The 26266-nt window shown below is 36.7% G+C and overlaps 1 protein-coding gene across 6 annotated transcripts in view; it reads left to right on the top strand.

Annotated features, from left to right (window-relative positions):
- The first annotated feature begins 108 nt into the window (after nt 1–108).
- The window catches only part of Wdr47 (WD repeat domain 47), a 64920-nt gene continuing 38762 nt past the window's right edge, over nt 109–26266 (top strand). For 2 of the 6 annotated variants that reach the window (XM_013516534.1, XM_013516533.1), the window contains exons 1-4: nt 13952–14118; nt 17236–17319; nt 21844–21928; nt 24718–25520. In XM_013516534.1, the coding sequence (XP_013371988.1) occupies nt 13961–14118; nt 17236–17319; nt 21844–21928; nt 24718–25520 (1130 nt within the window). In that variant the 5' untranslated portion in view covers nt 13952–13960. Of the gene's footprint in view, nt 117–1064; nt 1149–13951; nt 14119–17235; nt 17320–21841; nt 21950–24717; nt 25521–26266 lie in introns of those variants that run through there. The other 4 variants (XM_013516535.1, XM_005388841.2, XM_013516532.1 and 1 more) reach the window with 4 other exon arrangements.

Genomic DNA, 26266 nt, shown 5'->3' with positions numbered 1-26266 from the left:
CTTTGTTTTAACGGGAGCCCACGTTCGCTCGTGTGTGGCAAGAAGGAAAAGTTTCGGGGTGTAGTTTAGAAGTTCACTATCAACGTGGGCGTCGGCCGGGCCGCCTGACGCCAGCGGTCCGTGGGAGCGGGCTCTGCTGTGGGTCCGGGGCGGCGGGCGGGCCGGCCGCGGGATTTGGAGCGGGGTGGTGCGGAGCGAAGCCGGCCTGACAGACGTGGGCGGTGGTGGAACTCACAGGGTTAATCCACTTCCCGGCCTCGGGGAGGAGGAGATGGGGCTCCCGCTCTGGGGCGACGCGTTTCTCAAAAGCGGGAGGGCAGGGGTAGCGCTTGACCAGATGAATGTGTTTTCTTCTCCCTACCCCGGCCGGGCGCTGCAAACCGCGCGTGTGTCTGCGGGGAGCGTTTTTTGGCAACTTGGTTCTCTCTGCATAATGAAAAGAGGAGTCTTTGTTCCACCCAGATTCATCGGTTGTGGTCCACACATTTACATATTTTCCTCCTTTTTTTTTTGTTTGTAGTGATTCAAAAGTTAATGCTACGGAAATTAACACGTAGGTTTTAAAGATGCTATAATTTTTTCCAGGATAAATCCAAGTATTTAAAAATTTTTTTTTGTCTTTAGCCTTGGCATGTGTTACATTGGTATTTTACTAGAAAGGAGAAACGCCTGAGAGCCCATTTTCCTTTATATGGCACATTCTGGAGATCTCATTTAGGAAGGTGTGATGGGGGAGGGGAAAATTATTTCATTGGAAAGAAAAATTAATATACAACTGTGGAAAGGGCAAGTAAGCCATCATACTATATTTTTAGGTAAAAACCAAAAAAGTAGAACGTTTGAATTTGGATATTTATTTATTTGGTGCGGGGCTTTTAACCTGTGTTTATCTCCCACCTTTCCACTTCATAGTTTTTTTTCTTTTATGAAATCAGTATTATCAATGTACTGCAAGAGAATAGGGTTATTGTCCTATGTTCCTGGTTACATAATTGTGTTCAGTCTTTTTCTGTTTAAGTCGAGTTTGTCACTAATGTTCTGGACACCACGTGATATTCTTCATTCGTGCTGCAGTTTGAAAACACACTTCAAAATAAGAATGAAAAGATGTGCAGTTTCCCTTAGTAGATCAGTAAACTAGAAATCAGGTGAGATTCAATCTTTTCTTTGCTGCTGATTGCAGTCTTCAAAGAGCTGCTTTGCTATTGACTCTGATTTCTCATTCTATAGAAGAGGGGATAAGGATTGCTTTTTAGTCTGGGTGGACTATGAAGTTGAATAAAATAATGCATTTGAAAGCCCTTTGGAAAAAAATTTAAGGCATCTGTTGATGACTTTTGAATAACAGGGAACGTTGGCAAACAGTATTAAATATTTTTGCACAGTCTAATATTTCTAGGTCCAGGACGTTATTTCTTATAGTGGCCTTTAAGTGCTCATGGGAACTGTTCAGGTACATTTCCTCTCTTTGGCAGACATTCATTACTGTGATAATGTGGAGAAAAGGGTGTTTCCTTCTTATATGTGGGGCAGACTGGCTTTCTTAGAAATAAGGCTATAGGGGGTTGGGGGCTGGGGATTTAGCTCGGCGGCACAGCGCCTGCCTGGCAAGCGCGAGGTCGTGAGTTCCATTCGCGGTATCGGAACCCCCTCCCCGCCCCCGCCAAAAAAAGAAGGCTATGGCCAGTAACTGACATGAGTCATATTTGGTACTAAACAATTCTCAGTGTGGAATTTTTTTTTTTTTTAAATAAGATGTCACTTTGTAGCCCAGGCTGGCCTCAAGTTGACTATGTAGCCCAGGCTGACCTCCAACTTGGGGCAGTCCTCCAGCCTCAGCTTCCTGTGTGCTCGATCTTGGTTCTTTTTTTTTTGTCTTTTTGAGACAGGGTCTCACCATGCAGTTCAGCTGGCCTTGAGCTCACTTTGTAGCCCAGGCTGGTCTAGAACTTGCAACGATCGATACTCCTGCCCCAGTCTCCCGAGTGCTGGGATTACAGGCATGCACCACCACGCCCGGCAGTTCAGTATTATCTCAGTTCTAATTATTTTTATCCCTGTAAAAGTCTGAATGTTGTAAAGGGAAAGGCTCATGGATTTTAGTAAGATATACTTAGTCATGTTATTCTTGGCTCTGCAGTTACTTGCTGTCGAGGTAAATACCTAACATCTTTGAGTGTTAGTGTGCAATGAGAATTATAGTCTTAAGAATTACAAAGATAATTGTATGCAAGTATTTGGCAAAGGGCCTTACATATAGTAGATGTGCAGTAAATGATAGCACCTTTTCCCTTTTTGTTTCTGCATATTAGGATGTTAGTAATCCTTTAAAAGCTTACTACCTCTGTTTGTAATTCTTTAGGTCTTTTTTTTGTGGTAGTGGAGTTTAACCTAGGGCATGCATATTGAGCAACTGAGCTATATACCTGTCTCTTTTTTTCATTTTAAAATTTTGAGCGAGGGTCTCACTAAAGTTGCCTGGGCTGTGCTTGAACTTACTATCCTCCTGCCTCAGCCTCCCAGAGTGTTGAGATTAGAGGTGTGCATCATGGCCTTCTGGTAGTCTTTATGTTTTAAGTATGTTATTTTCATATATAATTCTTGAGTCTAGGTCTTCAACTCCAAATCCAGTGGTGGCCCACATTTGCAGACACGTCAGTTTTGAGACTGCTATATTAAACAGCCCAGTCATAATTTTAACTGATTTTTTTTTGTTTGAGTTTAGTACTATTAAAATGAAAATATTACAAATATCATACACATGTTTAAAACCTTTTTTGTCTTGTTCTCTGTAGTCCATTGAATCATGTAGCCTCATGTTAGAACACAGTAAATACTCAAAAATTTTAAATGGTTATTGACTTCAAGAAAATACTATAAGTAGGAGTCCCCACTTACAGTTTTTTATTTTTCAATTTTATTTTTAAAATTTTATTTTTTTCCCCTTCTAAACTTGTGATCTTCCTGCCTCAGCTTCCTTTGTAGCTGAGATTACAGGGATGTGTCACCATACCTGGGTCTGCAGTATAGCACAGCAGCTCTACCAGAGCATTTCATTAGAAGCCTTTTTTTTTTGAGATGGGGAGTGGGAATGAGGGGTGGTTTTGCTAAATTGCCCCAGGCTGGCCTCAAACTCAAGATCTTCCTGTCCTAGCCTTGTGAATAGCTAGAATTACAGGTACTGCTTACTAGTTCCTTTGATACATTGTCCTTAATCAAGGATATGAATTCTGAGAGGAAGAAATTACGTTTATGGAGCATCAGTCATACACTTGCCATTCTTCTGGGAGCTTTATCTCATTTTATCAGTCATCATTTGATTTTTGTAGAGTTAATACTGCATGAAAAAAGAGTAAAATTTTGTGCTGTTTATGGTCGACCCATTTAATTCCAATCATGTTTTTTTAGTGGCTAAGTACCATATTTTGTGATTCTTGTAGATTTGTTGAAGAAAAAAAAGAAAATCTTATAGAAGCAAGCTAAAAGTAGAGGGAATTTAATGTAGTTTAGAGATAGGGTCTCGCTCTGTATTTCCTGCTGGCCTTGAACTCTGTATGTAGCCCAGGTTGGCCTCGAATTTTCAGTGATCCTCCTGCCTTAGCCTCCAGAGTGCTGGGATTACAGGCATGTGCCACCATGTCCAGCTAAAATTAGAGTTTCAGTGTCCATTTTTGGCTTAAGTTTTAGTTTAACTTTTTTTTTGTCTTTTTGAGACAGGGTTTTACTTTGTGATTTAGGCTAGCCTGGAACTCATGGCAGTCCTTCTGCCTCAGCCTCTCAAGTGCTGGGATTACAGATGTGTGCCACCATGCCTAGCCTGGTTTAACATTTTTTATAATCATTTCATTTTAAAAAAAAATTTTTATTTTTGTCACCAGGAATAGAACTCAGGATCTTGTGCTTGCCAGGCAGGTGCTGTGCTGATGAGCTATATCCCCAGCCCCTGGCTTAACATTTTTTTAACATTATTTTGAAACTCTGGAAATAGAATTAGGTTAGTTTTCTTTCAAACCTTAAAAGGCTTTGAAAGTGAAATTCTAGGAAGTACAAAAACAAAATTTCACAAATACAATGATAGAAAATTTAAGTATGTTCATTGTAAAATGCCAATATTATAGGGAAGTATTAGTTTTACTGTACATAGTTGCTGACCATACTACACCACGTCCGGAGAATTGTGGGATTTTTAATTTTTTTTTTTTTTTTGTACTGGCAGTCAAACTCAGGATCTTGAGCTTGCCAGGCAGGTGCTGTGCTACTGAGCTATATCCCTGGCCTGGAATTGTGTTCTGTATTGGGTGCTTTAAGAGAGAGACTCACAAATATTCAGACGTTGATGACCAAGATGGTAGGGGATGTGGAAGCTGTGTTAGTGAAGAGTGGTTTTTGTAAGGATTTGTTGAACAATAAATGTAAGCTCCAAGAATAGTGCCTAATGTTTTTTGTGTTGTAAACATAGCAATTAATCTTGTTTTGGAGATCTGCTCTAGTTGGTACCTTTATATGGAATAGACTCTTTAATATCTATTTTCTCACTTTTACAGGTTTTTAAATTATAAAATTGTATTTGTATAGGAAATAAATGTGTAAGCATACAAGTAATACAGAAATACACATTGGTTATAAACCATTCAGGAATTACAAATGATAAAGAATAAAAAAACAGTCTCCCGTCAATCCCTTCTGCTTCCTAGAGTCCTTCTTCCCAGTCTCATTCATTTCTTCCGAGGCACCACATTGAACAGTGATGTTCACCCTTCCAGACTTTTCTTTGCCTATTTATGTAGATAAAGATATACACCCCCTTGCTTTTAATAGGCCTGTTCGTATTTAGTCAAATAGTTATTGATGTTATGGTCTCTTCATTTTAGGATGTGTAGCCTACATCATTGCATTAGTAGTCTATGGTATGAATTACCAGTTTAACAATTGTTATTTAACAGTTTTGCCATTGGTGAGAGTTCAGTTTATTCCTTCTTTTTCTTTTACAAGCAGATCTTCAAGGAACATCTTTATAGGTTTTGGTGGTTTGTTTTTCTCCCTTGTACTGGGGATTGAACCCCTGGCTTTTACATTCAGCCTTATCCCCAGCTCTGTTTTCAGTTTTTAATTTTGAGCAGGGTATCACTAAATGGTTTAGTTGTCCAGGCTGGTCTCTAATTTACCATTCTCCTGTCTCTACCTCCCAGAGTGTAGGGAATACAAGTACAGGTTTCCACACCTAGCTTTGTCTATGTATCTTTATATACATTTGCAAATATTTGCAGGCTGAGTTCCTAGAAGAATTGAAATTGATAACTCAGAGGCTATTTTTCATATGTAAAGATTTCATTTGATCAGCTCGTCTGGCCTGCTTTACAGTCTCAGCAACAGTGTGTGAAAGGGCATTTATCTTCATTCTTACCAACATTAGATGTTATTAATATGTATGTATGTATGTATTTTTTTTTTAAACTGGAGTTTCATTGTGTTGCCCAGGATGACTTGTAACTCTCTTTTGATGCACTCACCCAGGTAGCTGGGACTATGGGCACATGCCACCATGCCCAATTAACGTGTTTTTAATTTTTGCAAACTCGTAAGGCGTAAATGTTGCCTTGTTTTAGTAGTACAGTTGATCAGATATGTTTCAGATTTGGGGATTTTACAATATTTGCATAGATTTTGCTGGTTGACCGTCTCTAATCTGAAAACTCAATAGTGTATCCAAAATGCTCCAAAATTCAAAACTTAAATTGGAGCATTTTAGGTATTTGGATTACGGATGTTTAGTTTGTACTAGTGAGGTTGACTGTCTTGTAATTTATTGATTGAATGTGGTTCTGTAAATTGTTTGGGTTTTTTGTTTTTTGTTTTCCAGTCTTGGGGATTGACCCTAGGACCTCCAAGTGTGCTACTACCATTGATCCATCCCCAACCGTTTACATTTTTTTTTTTTAAATTTTGAGATAGGACCTTACTAAATCACTAAATTATCCAGACTGGATTTGAATTTATGATCCCCCTGTCTCAGTGCTGGGATTGCTGGTGTGAACCATCATTCCCAGCTCACTTATTTCACTTTTCAGCTGGAATTTTTGTGCCTGCCTGGCAAGCACAAGGTCCTGGGTTAGATTCTCGGTACCAAAAAAAAAAAAAAAGTCTATCAACTGGAAGTTTTTGGATTTGAAGACGCTATTTATACATTTTAGGTGATAAACATTTCAATATGTGAGTTTTAAGTAATTCTAATTTATACCTTGCTGTTTTTGTTTTTGGTCCCTTTTAAGTTTGTGGCAAGTTTAGCTGAGTGGAAGGTTTATATTTTACATTTTCACAATCTAACTTTATGGTTCAGGATGGGCTTGAACTTAATTGGATAGCCCAGGCTGACTTCAAATTTGCTGTTCTCCTGCCTTAGCCTCACAAATGCTGACATCACAAATATGTGCCCTGCTAAAAACTGACAAGAATGAACTTGTTTTTCTTTACTTTTTCTTCGTTCTGTGACTTAATTGAATAGTCTGAGTTAAAAGGTTTTTATTTTGTAGAATTTTAGTATTTAGGTAAATAAATGTTCTCTTATAGTACTTGTATTTAAATATGGAAAGCACAAATACTTTAATCTCAAGGAAAGATTGAACTATTCTTTAAAAATTATATTTAAATAAGATATGAGAAGAGGTTTTGAGTTATGGAAAAATATAAATGATTTTAAAATACAGTTTCTTTGTTACAGTACTGAGTCCTTCCAGTGATTTGCAGGTAACTGGTTACTTGTATATATTATTATTATTAAAGTAATGTTTGTACGTGTAAAAACTAAAAAGATTTGAAAGGATACATAATGAAAAGTCACCTTCCTATTCTTTTTCTTTTTCTTTTTTTTTTTTTTTTGTCCTTTTGAGACAGGGTCTCGCTATGCAGTTCAGGCTGGCCTTGAGCTCACTTTGTAGCCCAGGTTGGCCTCAAACTCACAACGATCCTCCTGCCTCACCCTCCCGAGTGCTGGGATTACAGGCATGCACCACCACGCCTGTCACTTTCCTATTCTTTAATTATCTAGTTTATTTTTTGGACACAACCATCATTACCAATTTATTCTCATTTTCCAGAGATATTCTATGTAGATATAAGCAAAGAATATTATATTAATTAAATGCTTTTTATACTTAGGTAAAGCTGCATCTGGTTTAAATACAGTTTTTTTCCTTCAGTATTGAGGATTGAATGTAAAACCTCTGTACTGAGTTAACTCTCTAGCACGTTTTTATTTTTTATTTTGAGACAGGAATCTCGCTAAATCACTAAATTGCCTAGTCTGGGGTTAAAATCTGGGGTGCTGGGATTATAGGTATGACTGACTATAATATATGTGACACCTGACTGTAATTTGATTCTTTAGGCCAAAATCATTCACAGTTCCAGAAGGTAGATTAGAGTAACTGATGAATAGAGAATAGCTGTCAGCAGGAAGGAGGGGCACATCTGCGTCCCTGCTGCAGACATGAGGCGATGGGGAGACATGATGAGGCGTGGTGGTCTAAAGGGACCTGCTTTTGTTCAGTGATCTAAAGGAAATCTATTTTCTTTCCTTCAATAAATGTGAGGCTTCTGATATTCTCCCCCCTAATTGTAATATTAGAATATACTATTATTAAAATGTAAATTAAAGCAAATTATAAAACTTGTAAGGAAATCATGGAAATTAGAGCTGTAAGCACTCTTTTCATGAGCACAAAATTTATTACTGTGTCCGGATTCCCTTGACCTTTTACATCTAAATTATTCTTGGCCTCATGTGTTTTCCTTCTTTCCTAATCTGTATTTTAAGTAAGTAACATCATTTCAAAGGAACATTCAAACCGTATCTATTTATGGTTGGGTAGAAAGCTAGCGCTGATTTTTTTATGAAACTTTTTCTATATCTCTGTGGAAATATATATGTTTCTTTTTTCTTATCTATTAACACTTTTTCTTTAGTCTTAGATTTATAAACAGAATTTTATTTCTTGCCCCTTAATACATCTTTCTAATCTTACTTCATTGGCAGCGGTCAATAGGAGGCTACAGAGACTCCATCTGGAATGTAGTTTCTGTAGAGGTTAATTGTATCTAAGTACTGAAATACTACCTACCGTCCAGCTGGTTTCTAGATACCCTTATTTTTAGGAAAACTCTTATTTCTTTTCTTTACCTAGTTGAGATATTGAGTATAAAAATCTGTTTCTCAATAGAAAATTCAGAATCATGTTTTGTGATTTTTTTTTTTTAAAAAGGTGTCATTTAATATGGAAATATTGGCACACTTTTTTTTTCCATTTTCAGTGGAATAAACCTTACTGTTGTCCTTCTGTAAATTCTGTCCAGCAAATACATTGTTCATATTTCTGATTGGATGGGTGATCTCCCTAAGATGCTTGCAGAGTTGACTTAGGCAAAATAGTTGGATCAGAGAAAGCCTTTAGAATAGTTGGAAACAAAAGCGATCTATTCTGTGCTTTTTTACAAATATTTCTTCAATGTTTTTGTATCTCCATTTAATTCAGCTAATATTAGTTGAATATATTTGTGTGCATCTCATTTGAAAAGATAATTTTAGAGCCAGGCATGGTGACAAAAATCTATATTCCTCACTACTCAGGAGGCTGAGACCAGAGGATTGGCTGAGCCCAGGAGTTTAAGGCTAGCAACATAGTGAGACCTTGTCTCAAAATAATTCCTGTGCTAATTAAGTGTTACGAATTTATGAGCTTCCCTTTGAGAAAAGAGTCAAAGAAGAATTTGTTATTGAATTATGCTCCTTCGACTTAGAGAAAACCTAATGGGAATTAAAAAACTGTCCAAAACTACTTTCTTATGTCAAAAATATAAATTAATAAATAATATATCACGTCTAAATTAAGCAATTAGGATTTTGGCACCCTCTATAAATGTTTCAGTAGCACAAAAGGATCAGAGAAAAGAGTAATTGTAATCTACTGTATTTCCCTGAAAATAAGACTTAACTGGAAAATAAGCTTTAGCGTGATTTTTCAGGATACTTGTAATATAAGCCCTGCCCCCAAAATAAGTCCCAGTTAATGTCAACAGATTGATGGACACATTTAGTACATCTGATGCGACATAGGATGGATGTATTGAATTATAAAATAATATTAATATATACTTAAATATAAATAAACAATATTGTTGACATTAATAATTAAAATAAATGATAATATAAATTATAAGTATTTACAAATGTATAGGTGGGTGCCTTTGGACGAAAGGTAAGCACCTGTATAAAGAGATGAACTGAAGACTTACTGCCAGATGACCAACTGGAGTATAGACACAATGCATAAATAATATGAGCACCTGTTAACGAAAAGGCTTGGTTGTGTCTAATGTGAATCTTCATAATTCAACACGTTGCACATTGTAATGCGTACTTAACGCACTCGTGAAATAAACGTTTTCTGAAATTTGGTGCTGTTGTGTTGCTTTTGTGTGGACCTTCGTTCTTAACTGTCATCCTTTTTGTTGTCGCTCCTGTCTTGAAAGTCTTCAGTTCACACTGATTTAATGGAAACTTTGTGAAGCCTGGCCTGCAAGAGGTTGTGATGGTGAAGAGTTCATGGGATACAATCAATGATAGCTGTGTTGCCAGTGCACTACGAGCAGGTGACATGGACAAGCAGTGCTCAGTTAAGGAGAGGTCTGTTGCTGGCAGTGACAGACTGGGGACAATGGTTCTGTAGGAAATGGAGTCACAAGAAATTCAGGCTAGAATTCTGGGCTTGGAGAGTGACAGTGTACCAGAAGGTGACATGACTATATTTGAGTAAATGTGGATTTTGTACATGAAAGAATAAGACATACTCTGAAAAATAGCCCTGTTGAATTTTTTTTTTTTTTTTTTTTTGGTCTTTTTGAGACAGGGTCTCGCTGTGTAGTTCAGGCTGACCTTGAGCTCACTCTGTAGCCCAGGCTGGCCTCGAACTCACAACAATCCTCCTGCCTCAGCCTCCCAAGTGCTGGGATTACAGGCGTGCGCCACCACACCCAGCTCCTGTTGCATCTTTTAGAGCAAAAATTAGTATAAGACTGAGTCTTTTTTTGAGGGGCGGGATTCGGTACATCAAGCATATGGCTGTGTTTATATTGTATTTAACAACAGCAAAGCTTATAATAATAAAAGTTCTGAGCTGAGTGATTAAAGTACCACACTATTCCACTGGGAATGTCACAGTATAGAATTAAGATTTGTCTTTTTTTAATTAAGTGTTTTTTCAAATCTGACTCAATTCTAGGTTAATTGCAATATATTTTATTACCTATTCAAAAGTCAGTGTAATGCATGTATTTTTAAGAATGTAGCGGGCGTGGTGGCACATGCCTGTAATGCCAGCACCTGGGAGGCTGAGGCAGGAGAATCTCTGTGAATTTGAGGCCAGCCTGGGCTATACAGTGAGTTCAACGCCAGCCTGAACTACATAGTGAAACCCTGTCTCCAAAAAAAACAAATGTAATTTTTGGCCAGGTATGGTGGTACATGCCTGTAATCTCAGTGCTCTGAGAGGCTGAGGTAGAAGAATGGCAAGTTTAAGTTTAGCCCACACAATTTAGTGACTTAGTGGGACTGTCATAAAATAAATTGAGAAAAGGGCTGGGAGCTAGGACTGGTGGTGCATGCCTGCAATCCCAGCACTTGGGAGACTGAGGCAGGAGGATTGCCGTGAGTTTGAGGTCATCTTTGGCTACATAGTTCAAGGCCAGCCTCAACTACATAGTGAGACCCTGCCTCAAAAAACCAAACCAAACCAAACCAAAACAAAAAAGGCTGAGGATTAGCCCAGTGGTTAACCTTGGGTAAATCGCCAGTGCTGGGGAAAAAAATTCTCAGGCTGGATGTGGTGTGTGCGTAAAATCCCAGAGCTGATAGGCTGAAGCAGGAGGATTGGCAGTTGAAGCCGGCCTGCATTACTTGAGGCCAGTGACCTCACACACACATATCCAGTCTGCCAAAAAACATGTATACACACTTCAGTGGTTTACTGTACTAATAAATGTCTGGAAGCTAATGGCCACCACTTTGAGTACCTCTTATGATTGTAGAGGCCAAAGGTAACTTGTATTAATCTTATGATGTCTCAATACATTTAGTATTAAAATACTTATACGTTTTTATTTTCCTGATATATATATATGTTATATATATATATTGTATATATATATTTAGTGGACTCTGTATGTATATATGGCAAAACCCTATCTCAAAAAAATGTTTCTTTTTCTATGACCAGAAATGATTGTAAATGTCAGGCATGGTGGCACATGCCTGTAATCCCAGCAGTCGGGAGGCTGAGGCAGGAGGATTGTTGCAAGTTTGAGACCAGCCTGGGCTACAAAGTGAGCTCATGGCCAGCCTAAACTGCACAGCGAGACCTTGTCTCAAAAAGACCAAAAAAAAAAAAAAAAAAAAAAATTGTAGTATCAATATATAGTTATATAGGGCATTGTGGCACATGCTGTAGTCCCAGCTACTTGGGAGGCTGAGACAGGAGGATCATTTGGAGCCAGGAGTTCAAGGCCAGCCTTGGCAGCATGAGAGAAATTTGAACTTCTGATTATGAGTAAAAGTAACTCTATTGCCATAAATTGTATTCTAGAATTGCTTAATATTTTGATTAATATTTAGGCTGAATGTTGAATATGAAGCCTGTAAAGTGTTTATATTGACTTATATTAGAAAATTGCAGCTTTAGTCCCACACTGAATTGTATGGTTGCCACTTGGTGATATAAATAAAGTGCCCTCTAAGATCTCAGAGAATTGGAATATGTCTTTCTGAGAACTAAATTAATAGAAGCCTTTTTTTTTTTTTTTTTCCTTAAGTAAGAGTTGTCTAATGAGTTTGGGGAATACTAAAATTGGTAATCAGTGTACTTTAGATGTAATCTTAGGGAGATGATTCTGAAATGCAGTCAGAGTTTCATAAGTGGAAGTCTTGTTAATTTTATTGTCTCATCTTTTAGACAGTGTGAAAAGGAGGATAGTGATTAGCTCAGAAGATAGCAAAGAGAAACTCAAGTATCAGGAATTGGGCAACTGGCTTATTAGAATAAAGTTTTGGCAGGTATATTCTTACCTGGAAAGAGATAAGCTTAGTTTGATGTCATTAAATATTTGAGTCATATAATTATCTTGCCATGCTCTTTCCCTTGTTTATTCTAGCACCTTCTCTACGTAAGAGAATATACTCATCTGCTGATGAGAGTGTTCTAGTTGGCTAGACATTTGCATTTTTTTTTTGTACCAGGAATTGAACTCAAGACCTTGCACTTGCCAGGCAGGCACTTGTGCCACTGAACTATATCCGTATATATCCGTAGCCCCCATTTGCATTTCTTATCATGAAAAAATAAACTGACAAAAAAGTAAAGTTGAAAAACCTTCATGTCTGCATGTATGTGTTCATGGTTCTGTGAGCTTGGTTAAAGTAAATTGATCTAGTGAAAAAGATAATGCTGATGATTTTGTTACATCTGGTAATTTTTTTTTACAGCTAGTCCACTAGTATGGTAGTCTTTTGCCTTATGTTAGAAAACTACAACATTTAGCCCATTTAACTTGCATGGTTTCATCTGTAAAATGAGAATTCTAACCTAATGATTTTCACAGCCCTTCTACTTCTCAGTCTTTAAGATTTCATAATGTGTTTGCTGTATCACCACAGACCTATAGGTGGGAATTAAAAGAAATTTTAGAGTGTTGAAATATCATTAATATTACCAATATAACCTAACTTGCACTTTTTTTTTTCAAGACTGGGGATTGAACCCAGGAAGTACTAAGATATATCCCCAGGGTTTTTGTTTGTTTGTTTGTGTGTTTGTTTGGTTTTTTTTTGTTGTTGTATTTTTAAAATATGAGATCTGGTCTCAGTTGCCCAGGCAGGCCTCTAACTTGCTGTCATCCTGTCTCAGCCTCCTAAGTAGCTGGAATTACAGGTGTATGCCAGCACACCTAGATAAAGGTATTCTTTATTGTGGAAAATGTTAAACATGTATAAGAATAGCCCCACTTACTACCCATCAGCTCATCTCAATAGTCATGATCATTCTTTTTTGTTTATTTTTTTTATTTTTTTATTTTTTTGGTTTTTCTCCGGTACCGGGAATCGAACTCACGACCTTGCACTTGCCAGGCAGGCGCTTTTGCTGCTGAGCTAAATCCCCAGCCCCTTTTTTGTTTATTTTTTGATACAAGGTTTTGTGATGTAGTTTAGGCTGGCCTTGAGCTCCCTATGTAACCTAGGCTGGCATTGAACTCTGAAATTTTCCTGCCTCAGTTTCCTGTGTGCTGAGATTATAGGCATGCACCACCACACCCAGTGTCATAATCATTCTTCTTTCATTTTTTTCTTCTTCCCACTGTCCTACATTATTTTGAAACAAATCACAGACTTGATGTTTCTTTTTTTTAAATTTGAGACAGGGTCTCACTATGTAGGGCAAATTTAGCCTTGAACTCACTTACGTAGTTCATGCTGGCCTGGAATTCATAGTGATTCTCCTGCCTCAGCCTCCAAGTGCTGCGATTACAGGTCTGTGCCACCACTCCTGGCACAGACTTGATGTTAATCTGTCATTATTTCAGTGTGTATCTCTGAGTGGTTTATAAAGTGATGCACTGAAGAAATACACATATTAAAGAATGACATAATTTTCTTAAAGAATGACATGGGTTTGTTTTTTGAGTTTTTTTTTTTTTTTTGTACCGGGAATTGAACTCATGACCTCAGGCTTGCCAGGCAAGCACTTATGCCACTGAGCTACATCCTTGGCCAAAAATAACATGGTTTTGATAAGTTAATTTTACTTCAAAAACTACTGAAAATTCTCAAGAAACCTATATGTAGTTTCTATGCAGTTAAACTGATATAAAACAGTATGACTTTTTTGTTGTTCTTCTGTTTAATATTTAGGTTATCAATATGACGGCAGAAGAAACAGTGAATGTAAAAGAGGTTGAAATTATTAAGCTAATTTTGGACTTCCTGAATTCAAAGAAGCTTCATATTAGTATGTTGGCTCTTGAGAAGGAAAGTGGAGTCATAAACGGCTTATTTTCAGATGATATGCTCTTCCTGAGGTATGATTTCATTATTGCTGTGAGGTTTGTAGTTCCTTCAAAGAAATGTTAAGTATTAATAAAGCAAGGTATGTAATACACATAGAACTTTTATAATCAGGAAAGGCTGTAGAATTTTTTAACAGTAGTTACTTTTATAATGAAACATTTACAGAGTGCTATAATTTTTTCTGTAGGGTGTTTTGACTCAGATGTTTTAAAAAAACAAGAATCAAAACTTTATTGTGTTTGTGGTATCAATGTAAAAGGTTCTTGACTAGAAAATCAGAAACTATGAAAGGGCAAAGAAATACCATATTTTGGCCCTGTATGTAAAATCTATCACTGTACAAATATATTTATTATTAAAAATATAGAAAAATAAAGAAAAATCCACTTATCACCCAGAAAAAATTATGATTCCCATGCATATCTTAAAATAATAGCAATTTTGTGGTATATATATAATGTAGAGTTCTGCTTTATATTAAAAATTTTCAATTTTAATATATTTCTTAATTGTTCCCCTATTTTTAGACAATTGTGTCCTATTTTCTTAGACACTATATTGAGTAGATTTTATGCACAAAACTTTTCCTGAATCTTGGATTATTTTCTTAGGATGAGATTCCTAGGAGTAGACTTTCAAGGCAAAGGGAATTAACATGTTTTCCAAAATGGAAAGCCAGATATATCCCAACTTGAATTGAATGGAAAAAGAAAATCCCAGATTCCGAGGGAGAAATGTCTTCTATTTTTATGTGATAAATATCTTTGACAAGGAATGCATATTTGTGGAAAAAATGAAGTGTTCATCTGGGCCTGGTGGCTCAGACCTGTAATTGCAGCACTCTGGGAGGCTGAGGCAGGCCGATCATGACTTCAAGCCCAGCCTGGTCCCCTTGGAGGCATAGTGAGACCTTGTCTCAAAAAAAAGGTGAAGCGGGCTGGGGATGTTCACTGGGAAGGCTGTAGGTTCAATCCTCAGTACGGGGGGCATAGGGGACTTTAAGAAGCACAGACCTTTATTATATTATGGCAGTTATTTAAACTTGTTATATTAAACTTGTTATATTTTTTGTTGTGAATGTCATTTAGCCTCAGGGAACTTAGTGGTTTAGTTAGGAACTAGTACTGAGGCAGTGTTCTTTTTGGCCCTGTGTTTCAAGCACTAATACTTTTGGAATTTAGCAGTGGCTTTTAAGTACCCCAGGAACCTGTTGGTTTGTGATGAAATTTTTCTGGTCCAAGGGTGATATACACAGAACTATAGATAGTAAGTTTTTTCACTATACTAAATATATTCATGTTAAAGTTCTGGCCTTTGCAATTTGTTTTTTCCTGCTCTTTTAATACAAAAATTCCCCCTTATAAAATGATTAAGATATGTGTTGATTGGCTAGTAATATTCCTTCTTTGTAGAATAAAAAGTTGGCAATCTTATGTAGGTTCTCCTGCCCATTCCTCCTTTTTAAATTTTTACTATTTCAAAAAATCCATGCCTAGCCTTGTGACACATGCTGTAATCCCAGTTACTTGGGAAGTTGAGGCAGGAGGATTGCAAGCAAGGTTAGCCAGGGCTACTTAGTGAGACGGTAACTCAAAATAAAGACCTGGATTCAATCTCTACTACTGAAAAAAAATCTAAAAATAGTGCAGTTGTTATTGAAAAAGAAAAGGAAAGCAGGGTGTGGTGGTGCATGCCTGTAATCCTAGCATGTGGGGAGGCTGAGACAGGAGGATTACCATAAATTCGAGGCCAGCCTGGGCTACATAGTGCGTTCAAGGCTAGCCTGAGCTACATAGTGCGACCCTCCCTGTTGACCCTATTTCAGACAAAACAAAAACAACAAAACACAAAAAAGAAAAAAAGATAAGAATGCTTTCTAACTTTTCCAAGTTCTCATAGACCACTTACAGTAGGATAAAACTTACTCATGTTCCTTGCTCTTTTTATTTCTGTTCTTTCCCTATCACCTCCTTATTCATCCTCCTATTCCTTTTTTCTGGTGCTGAGTTATTTACTGTTTTCTTTTTCAGAGTGTAAACTTCATTTTTTTGTTTTTTTATTTTTTTGGACTCAAACTCAGGACCTTGCACTTACTAGGCAGGTGCTTGTGCTGCTAAGCTATATCCTAGGCCTAGTGTGAACTGTAGTGTCAAGTCCTCAAAGACATACACTTTACAATTTAGAGCAGAATTTCTCAACATTGACACTATTAAAATTTGGGCCACATAAATTTTTGTTTCATGTGTGTGAATGTGTGAGTGTGATACACATTGTGGGATGTTTAGAGGCACCCTTGACCTCTACCCACTAGATGCTAGTAGGACCTGTTTTTCCCCTGCAGTACTGAGGATTGAACTCAGGGCCTTTACACTGAGCTATATATATATCCATCACTTTTTTATTTTTTTGTTTCAAGGAAAGGTCTGACTGTGCCACCAAGATGCCCAGGCTGGGCTTCAACTCATATCCTCCTGCTTCAGTCTCCCAGAGTCCTGGGACTATAGGTGTGTACCACCACAACCAGCTACTACCCCCAGTTGTGACAACTAAAGTGTTCTCTGGGGGTAGGGGAGCACAAAATCATCCATAGTTGAGAGCCATTGATTTAGTGAGAGTAGAACCTGTCTGCATACTGTTTTGTTGAATTGTTCTGGTCCTGCAGATTGAATCCAGGGCCTTGTACATGCTAGGCAAGTGTTCTACCACTGAGCTTCACCTACAAGTTCTTAAATATATGTGCTAGTTTTAAAACTGTAAAGTGAATAGGGAAATTTTCTCTCTCTCTTTTTTTTTTTTTTTTTTTGTACTGGGAATTGAACTCATGACCTCAGTCTTGCCGGGCAAGTGCTTATGTTACTGAGCTATATCCTCAGCCCTGGATAGGGAAATTAAGGAACTTTTAGGCTTAGTCCAGTGTTACTACAGAAGTCAGACACCACATGTGTACTAATAGGAAGAGAAGTTGCAGATTCACAAATTCTTTTCATATAGCATATATTGTTAAAGTAGTATTTGAGAAACCAAGTTAATCTCATTATGTGCTTTATGAAATTTTGATGCTATTTTGTCTTATATCTTTAGTGTAACCTGATTTTGTTAACATTACAAATTTTTTTTTTTTAATTTAGGCAGCTAATCCTTGATGGTCAGTGGGATGAAGTTCTTCAGTTTATTCAGCCTCTGGAATGTATGGAAAAATTTGACAAAAAAAGGTAAGATTTCATCTGAAACTTCTAGTGTCATATCATTGGTAGGAGTATGGCAAAAAATACAAAAAATTAAAAATAAGACTCTTGGCTTTTCCTAGAAAATGTTACACTAGGTTCCATGGAGTTGATGTGCTGCTTTTTTTTGAGATAGCGTTTCACTATGCAGTTCAGGCTGGCCTTGAACTCACTATGTAGCCCAGGCTGGCCTTGAACTTGCAGTGATCCTCCTGCCTCATCCTCTCAAATGATGGGATTACACCACAGTTGGAGGTGGTGGTGCACCTCCAAGCCTGGCTTTTTTGATTTTTTTAAATTAAGTTTATTGGTATAATTTAGGTCTACAAAATGATCACATTTATCATAGGGAATTTGTACCTGTATATGATACATCTTGATTCATTTTTTTCTCCGTTCCCCTACCCTCCATTCCATCCCACTTCTCCTTCTTATTTACAAAGGTTTGTTTCCATTTTATCCTGCTCATTATTTTCCTTTCTTTCCTTTCCATTCCCTCCTCCCTAGTTCCCTTTTTCTTTTGCTTTTTTTTTTGTGGGTTTTTTTTTTTTTTTTTTTTTTCTGTTTTTTTTTCCAGTACCGGGAATCGAACTGACAACCTTGCACTTGCCAGGTAGGCGCTGTGCTGCTGAGCTAAATCCCCAACTCCTCCCCTTTCCTTTTGAATAGTTTCTTCCTGTTTCACAATTTCTGTTGTACATTCTGGTCCTTATTTATACTTTCTGTTTTTCACACCAGAGAAACAATGAGGTATTTATACATGTGTGTCCAATTTACTTCACTTACAGTATAGTCTCAAGGTCCATCCATTTAGCTATAAATCTGAAGTTTGTCCTTTATGGCTGAGTAGCACTCCATTGTATAAAACAGCCACATCTTTTTTATCCATTCATCAGTTGATGGGCATTTGAGTTGTTTCTAAGATCTAGCTAGTACAGACTGTGCTGCTATAAACATGGGTGTGTATATACATGGTTTGATGCTTTTTATTCTTTTGGGAAGATACTAAGAAGGAATAGCTGGGTCCAGTGGAACCTCCAATCCTAGTTTTGTTGAGGAATCTCCACACTGATTTCCACAGTGGTTGCACCAGTCCGACTCGCACCAACAGTGGAGAAGAGTTCTTTTTCCCCTACAGCCATTTCTATTAGCCAGCACTTGTTATATGTTGATTTTTTGATAATAGCCATTCTTTCTGGAATGAGTTGGAATCTCAGCATTGCTTTAATTTGCATCTCTCGAATGACAGTATGTTGAGCATTTTTTCATATATTTATTAGCTATTTGTACTTCTTCATCTGAGAAGTGTGTTCCTTTATTTTTGTTAAACTTTTTTTCCATTTTTTGTTTTTATTGAGATAGGGTATAACTTGATATATACCTCAGTCTGATTTTGAACTCGTGATCCTCTTGTCTTAGCCTCTCAAGTGCTAGAATTATAGGCATGCACTGCCATGTCTAACCTTTGTATTCTTTATTATTTTTTAAAGTTTATGTATTTTTTGTACCAGGGATTGAGTACAGGGCCTTTGCACCAAGTTATGTCTCCACTCTCTGTTTATTTTTTTATTATGAGACAGGATCTTGCTAAGTTGTGATCCTCCTGCCTCAGCCTCTCCGAGTGGTGGGATTACAGGCAGGAACCACAACACCTAACCTGTAGTCTTTATTCTGAATTTTTTTCATTGATATAATGTTCACTGACACATCTGTTAGCAATCTGATTACAGTGAAGTTTCTATTTCAGATATTGTAATTTTCAGTTTTAAATTTTTTGCTAAGTTATTCCTATCTGTTCATTCATTATGATTATATTTTCTTTCAGTCCTTCAACATATTTATAATAGCTGCTGTCCTTGGTTATTTTCTCATTATTTGGACAAAATACTCAACATCCACAAGTTAGAGGTGGAAAGGTTTATTTTACCTCACAGTTTGTAGAGGTTTCAGACCATAGTAGGCTGGCTCCAAGGTAGGGCAGCCTGGCAGAGGGGCATTGCAGAGGAGAAACAGTTTATGGATGGCATGGCAGGCAGGAGGCAATAGCCTTCCGCTTTTCCTTTCATTACATCCAGGCTAAAAGCTTATTGTATGGTGCCACCCACACCCGGAGTGGGTCTTCTCTCATGAGTAAATCCATCACCCACACCCAGAACTGTGCTAAACCAATCAGTGGATAAGTACAGTGTCACACACCCATGACCCATTCACTCCCCAAAGCCCCACCTGTGAGCACAGGAGGCTTTCAGGGGACAAGCTGCCACAGCTCTTATTTGCTAGTGTTAGTCCTTGTTTGCTAATTTGAACATTAATCCTATCAGACTGAGTTTCTAGAAATTTCCTTTTTTTAAAAAAATCCAGTCATTTTGTAAAACTATTCTGCCCACTGTAGATTCATTCTTTTTTTGTTTTGTTTTTTGTTTTTTGAGACATAGTCTTGCTATATAATATAATTCGGGCTGGTCCTGAACTCACTGTGTACCCCAGTCTGACCTCAAACTCATGGTGATCCTTCTATACCTCAGCCTCCTGAGTGTTGGGAATATAGGTGACCAGCCAATCAAACAAAAAAGAAAAACTAGTAAAGTTCTGCTTGTGTTCTAACTCACTGTGCAGACTGGGGAGTGCTTTCCTCTGAAAAGCCTTATACCCTTGAATCTCAATCCCTAAAGTTACCTTTTTTCAAGTTAGCTTTTCCCCCTCTAGCTGGGCCAGCTTTTGATTATTATGCAATGTGTTCAAATAGTTATTCTTTTGTGTGTTTTGTCTAGGGCTTAGCCTTGTTATTTAGTCATATATAAATTATCAGATATAAGTTACTCTAGCATTTCAGAAATTAAAAAACAATTTTATTAGTATATGTTTGCGGTACATAATGATTACATTTATTTTGAGGCATTAAGATACACATAATGCATCATAATTATTTTTACTTTCCTTTCCCCCTCCCCTATTAATAAAGTTGAACCTCATATTACTTTGTCATTTAAAAGTTGCCCAAGCCAACTTTCTTGATAATCTTCTGTTAGCTGAGTCTTATATGTCTTTTACTTTTGCGTTCTTTTTTTTTTTTGGTACTGGGAATCGAACTCATGACGTCAGGCTTGTCAGGCAAGCACTTATGCCGCTGAGCTACATTCCCAGCCCTGGGTTTTCTAGTAGGATTGGTTTCATACTCCTGTAAGACTTTGCCGAACCCTATATATACTTCATATTAATTATTTACGTATGTATGTATGTATGTATGTGTTTTTCCTGTACCAGGAATTGAACTCACGACCTTGCGCTTGCCAGGCGAGCACTGTGCCGTTGAGCTAAATTTCCAGCCCGTCATATAATTTATTAGGTAACCTTCTTGTTAAAGCTACAGATTGTTTTTTATTGGATGTTTTGGTTTTTTTGGTACTGGGAATTGAACTCAGGACCTTGCGCTTGCCAGGCAGGTGCTTGTGCCACTGAGCTATATCCCCAGCCCCTGGACATTTTGTTTTATTGGGTGTTATATACAACAAAGGCTGAAAGACTGACTCAAATTTCATTATTTGTTTTCAATACTTAGAAACTTTGTTTAAAGTGCTTAAAGGCATCAGATTTACTTTGATTCTTTTTTCTCCTTTCTCTTCCTTTAAAATCCGTTTTAAAAAAAATCCCTGTTAAAAAGTTTTAAATCTGTAGTTATGTGACTTTTTATAAATGTTCATTTTTTTCCTACCCTTTCTTTTTCTTTTTTTCTTTTTGTCTTTTTGAGACAGGGTCTCACTATGCAGTTCAGGCTGGCCTTGAGCTCACTCTGTAGCCCAGGCTGGTCTCGAACTCCCAAGGATCCTCCTGCCTCAGCCTCCCTAGTGCTGGGATTACAGGCATGTGCCACCACACCCGGCTTTCCTACCCTTTCTGCTCCATTTTTATTAGACTTTCCTAATATTTAAAAGAAAAACTTCTTTGTACACAGTGACAAAACATAATCGTTGTATCCTGTCAATACATAAAATTCCTTTAAACATTAATACAATTAGAAATTTTTAAATGACAAAAATTCATTTTGAATATATAGAACTTTGATTTCTAATTAGGTCACATTTGACATCTTCCATAAAAAATTGGATTTTTGTATAGAATTAATATTAGATCTAAAAGTCCTTCCTCTGTTAAATTGTAATTATTTGTGACTGAAATTATTTTAGCTGTGCCTCCAATGTGATAAAAAGCTTAGTAAAGTATCTTAATATCTGGAAAGCAAAGTTTTGCTTATACTAACTTGTAAAAGTGTTTTTGACTTATTAGACCTTGCACAATTAATTTTTTAAAAGAACTGTCTTCTAGAAGAGTAATTAGTCCTTTAAAGCAAATGTACTTGCCTAGCACATGGGAGGCCATGAGTTCTATCCTTAGCATCAACCAAATCAGGCAATCAAAACTGGCCTGTTTTGCTTAAGAAACTTAAATTTCTTGTCTTTCACATTGCTACTATTGAGCTTTTTAATCATTCTAATGTTTTGGTTTTTTCCACAGGTTTCGTTATATTATCCTGAAGCAGAAGTTTTTAGAGGCTTTGTGTGTTAACAATGCAATGTCAGCAGAAGATGAACCTCAGCATGTAAGATTTTTATTCCTGAAGGTTTGCGCCATAGTCTTGTTTTCAGTTTTAAGTATTTTATTCACTAAAAAGATTGTTGTCATAGTTTTCAAAGTTCTTTTTTTTTGTAATACAGTATCGTTTTTATTTTAGTTAACGGAAACAATTTATAAGTACAGGTTGCAGAAAGAATTTATAGGTACAAGTTCGGTGCTGTTTACATTCCTTTAAAAACTCTGCTCTAGAGGCTAGGGATATAGCTCAGTAGTGCAGTGGCTGCCTGGCAAGTGCAAGGTTCTTAGTTTGATTCCTGGTACCCACACAAAAAACAAAAAACAAACAAAAAACTCTGCTCTAAACAAATTTAATTCTGATCAGTATGAGCAATATTTTTGTAGATCCACTTGCATGTAAAATCTTTTCATCAAAGGATTAAAAATAATCTGATTGCATTTAAAGAAAACTGACCATTTGAAAATATAATGCTTGTGAGGGTCACAAACACTAAGTATAGAGCATAATGTCAGCCTGCAACTTCATTTTTAAAAAGGCTAAAGTTACTTATGTGGAAGATTGTTCTATATACTACATGCCAATCTATATGTAAGTTCTGTGGTCAGGTATTTTATAAGTTGTTTATTAAATATATTCTACACATATTTGTAATTTCATCCAGGAATATTTCTTCCTAGAGAAAAATATATAAAATCTTTCTTATTTTTTACAGGTTTAGATGAAACTAGTTCATGCTTTAGTGCTGATTGTCTTTAGCAAATCAGTCCATGCTTTAGTGCTGATTGTCTTTTGCAAATTGTCTGTAGCATATCAGTCTTTAAATGAGTGATTTAAAATACATGATTAAGGATGCAACTCTTGTAGTTCTCAAAGTTTTTATGAGCAAGGTTGGGGCAGTATCTGCTACTTTGAAGATTACTTTAATCTGTGGTACTTCTAAACTTGTTCTGTGATTTAAAACAAAATGATGTGTGAATAGGTGGCTAGCTGGAAGGGTATGTGTTCCTCTCTTTTTTTTTTTTTTAAAGAAGTAGATATTTGATTTATTAGTCATCGTTCTTTTCTCATTCTTGAAGTGGGTTGGTTACGTTTACCTTTTTCTGGTTTTCGGTCCCTTCCTCCTTCCATCCTTTCCTTCTTTCCTTTCTCCCAGGCACCTTTGCACTGCACTACGTCTCCATACCTTTTGTTTTTTATTCTTTTTATTTTGAGATAGGGCCTGGTTAAGTCATTAAGTTACCCAGGCTGGGCTTGAACTTGTGTCTCAACCTCCAAAGAGTGTTAGGATTACAGGTGTTTGCCACCATGCTTTTTTCAATGTTTTGTTTTGACCCAGATTGTCATTTTTTGGTGAAATGTTGTCTTTATGAGAATTTAAATTCAATAATAGTAAACTCTAATGAGTCCTTGATTGATCAATATTGCATGTCTCTGTTTTCATGAGAAACCACTTTGAAGATATCAATATGTAATACAACAAGCATTGTTAATTTCCTACTTTGTTTGTAACTGTCTGTACTGTTGTTTGGCTATTTTGTAAAAGGTTGTCTGTCTGTTAATGTTTTCCTCCTTTTATTTTTAAAATAAAAAAAAATATTCATTTTTATTACATAGTTACTTTTAAGGTTTCACCATTGATATGGTCACATCTAAAACCAAGTAAATTTTTGTAAGTTCCAGTAAATGTTCATGGAAAAACTGTCTTAGTCTGTTTGTGCTGCTATTACAAATATAATCAACAAAAATTTATTTCTCACAGTACGAAGCTGAGAGGTCCAAGATCATGGTGCTGACAGGTTCACTGTCCATGAAGGGGCTTGGTCTGTGGTTCATGCATGTCACTTTCTAGCTGTGTCATCACATGGTGGAAGAGCTTGCTTTTGGGTTCTCTTTTGTAAGGGCACTAATCCCATTCATGAAGTCTTATGACCTCGCCACTTATTCACTTCATTCATGAAGTCTTATGAGCTCTTATGACCTCGCCACTTCTTAAAGGCCCTGCTCTCCTTATCACGGTGGAGCTTAGGATTTCAACAAATTGAGGGGATACCAACATTTAGACAATAGTAAAAACCAAAGGATATTACAGTAGGGACTTTTCATATATAACAGAGAAGTGTTTGTCCAGTAATGATGTTCTAAAGTGGAACATGAATCAGAAAGACTTTTATTCTCTTTGTTACTAATGAAGTCTGTATTTTTCCCATATGTAAGATAGGAGACTGAACTTTTAAAGTACTATACCTTGACAGTGTTCACTACACAGATTGAACTAGTTTGGCTCTTAGCTAAGCTTCCTTTTTTTCTATCTCTGGACTGTTGTTTTTGTAGTAAAGGAACTGTTAATGTTCCCTTTTTTTGTTGACTTTCTTTCCACATACAAATTTGTCCTAAGACAAGTTGAAGCAAAGAAAATGACTCTTGCTTTGTGGATAAGCCAGACAAAAAGCTTCTGTGCTTGACATGCTTCAGTTTTCACTTATAGAAAAGTCAGTTTTTCTCACCTTTAAAAAGTTATACATTTGAAAGTAATAATTTTAAGCCTGAATTAGAACATTGTTTTTATAGATAAAAGCTTAATGTGCTAATTAACAGAATTATTTGTTGTTTTTACTTTAGGTATGAAAATACTTTGGTTTTGAGTTGAGAATTGTTACATATTCTACAAATTATGTGTGTATTCTGTGGCATTGTAATTTGCCATTTATATTCTCTTTCAGCTTTCCTATTTCGCTATTAATACTGATCTGTTACATTTTTCTCTTCTTATAATGATCATTTCTATTTTTTTCCAGCTGGAATTTACCATGCAAGAAGCTGTGCAATGTTTACATGCTCTAGAAGAGTACTGTCCTTCTAAAGATGACTATAGCAAGCTCTGTTTGCTTTTGACTTTGCCTCGTCTGACCAATCATGCTGAGTTTAAGGACTGGAATCCCAGCACTGCGCGAGTGCACTGTTTTGAAGAGGCTTGTGTCATGGTTGCAGAATTCATCCCTGCTGACAGGAAGCTAAGTGAGGCTGGTTTTAAAGCAAGTAGCAATCGTTTATTTCAGCTTGTAATGAAAGGCCTACTTTACGAATGCTGTGTAGAATTTTGTCAGAGTAAAGCAACTGGAGAAGAAATTACAGAAAGTGAAGTACTTCTTGGCATCGACCTTTTGTGTGGTAATGGTTGTGATGACTTGGATTTGAGCTTATTGTCATGGCTTCAGAATCTCCCTTCTTCTGTGTTCTCTTGTGCTTTTGAGCAGAAGATGCTTAATATTCATGTTGACAAACTTCTGAAACCTACAAAAGCTGCATATGCTGATCTTTTGACTCCTCTTATCAGCAAACTTTCTCCATACCCATCATCCCCAATGAGAAGACCTCAATCAGCTGATGCCTATATGACCCGCTCTCTGAATCCCGCTTTAGATGGCCTCACTTGTGGATTAACCAGTCATGATAAGAGAATCTCAGACCTTGGGAACAAAACTTCTCCAATGTCACACTCCTTTGCCAACTTCCATTACCCAGGGGTACAAAACCTCAGTAGAAGTCTCATGCTTGAGAATACAGAATGTCACAGTATTTATGAAGAATCCCCTGAGCGGTAAGCATTTGCTCATAAAAATTAGGTAATAGCCATCAGTGTAAGGTAATCTGATTGAGTTGGTGTGTATTTTTCTCCATGTTCAAATACCTTTGAAGTTAGTCCTTAAAACTTTTAGAAAGGGTGTTTAAATTTAGATAACTAAAATTATAAGAGAACAACATTTTTTATGTCATTATTCATTTATTTTATTTATTTATTTATTTTGTCTTTTTGAGACAGGGTCTTGCTATGCAGTTCAGGCTGGCCTTGCTCACTTTATAGCCCAGGCTAGTCTCGAACTCACAATGATATGCCTGCCTCAGCATCCCAAGTGCTGGGATTACAGGCATGTGCCACCATGCCCAGCTATTCTTTCACTAGGTATAAAGGCAACAGATATGCAGTGAAGAAAATTGGGATAATATAAAAAAGTAATAGGATGGGAATTAAATATCACACAATCTCACACTTAGGTGAGTAGTTTTTTTTCCCCCTGCAAATACATTTCTTTTAGATTTGGGAATATAATGTGTATATTTTCGATTAACCTTTCTTCACTTGGAAGATTATGAATATTATCCTTATTCCTAAACATTGCTTGAGATTAATATGATTAATGGTAAGTATACAATATTCTATTATATAATTATATTATGTAGAACTAAGGTGGTTTCCACTTTTTTCTCCTAAATAGTATTGTGGTGAACATATATGTATGTAAAACCCTCTATTTCCACTTTTCATTTATCTTTCTTTCTTTCTTT

This window comes from Chinchilla lanigera, unplaced genomic scaffold, assembly GCF_000276665.1.
Source record: "Chinchilla lanigera isolate Chin_1 unplaced genomic scaffold, ChiLan1.0 scaffold00034, whole genome shotgun sequence".
NCBI lineage: Eukaryota > Metazoa > Chordata > Mammalia > Rodentia > Chinchillidae > Chinchilla > Chinchilla lanigera.
This window is presented reverse-complemented; position numbering and strand designations above follow the sequence as displayed.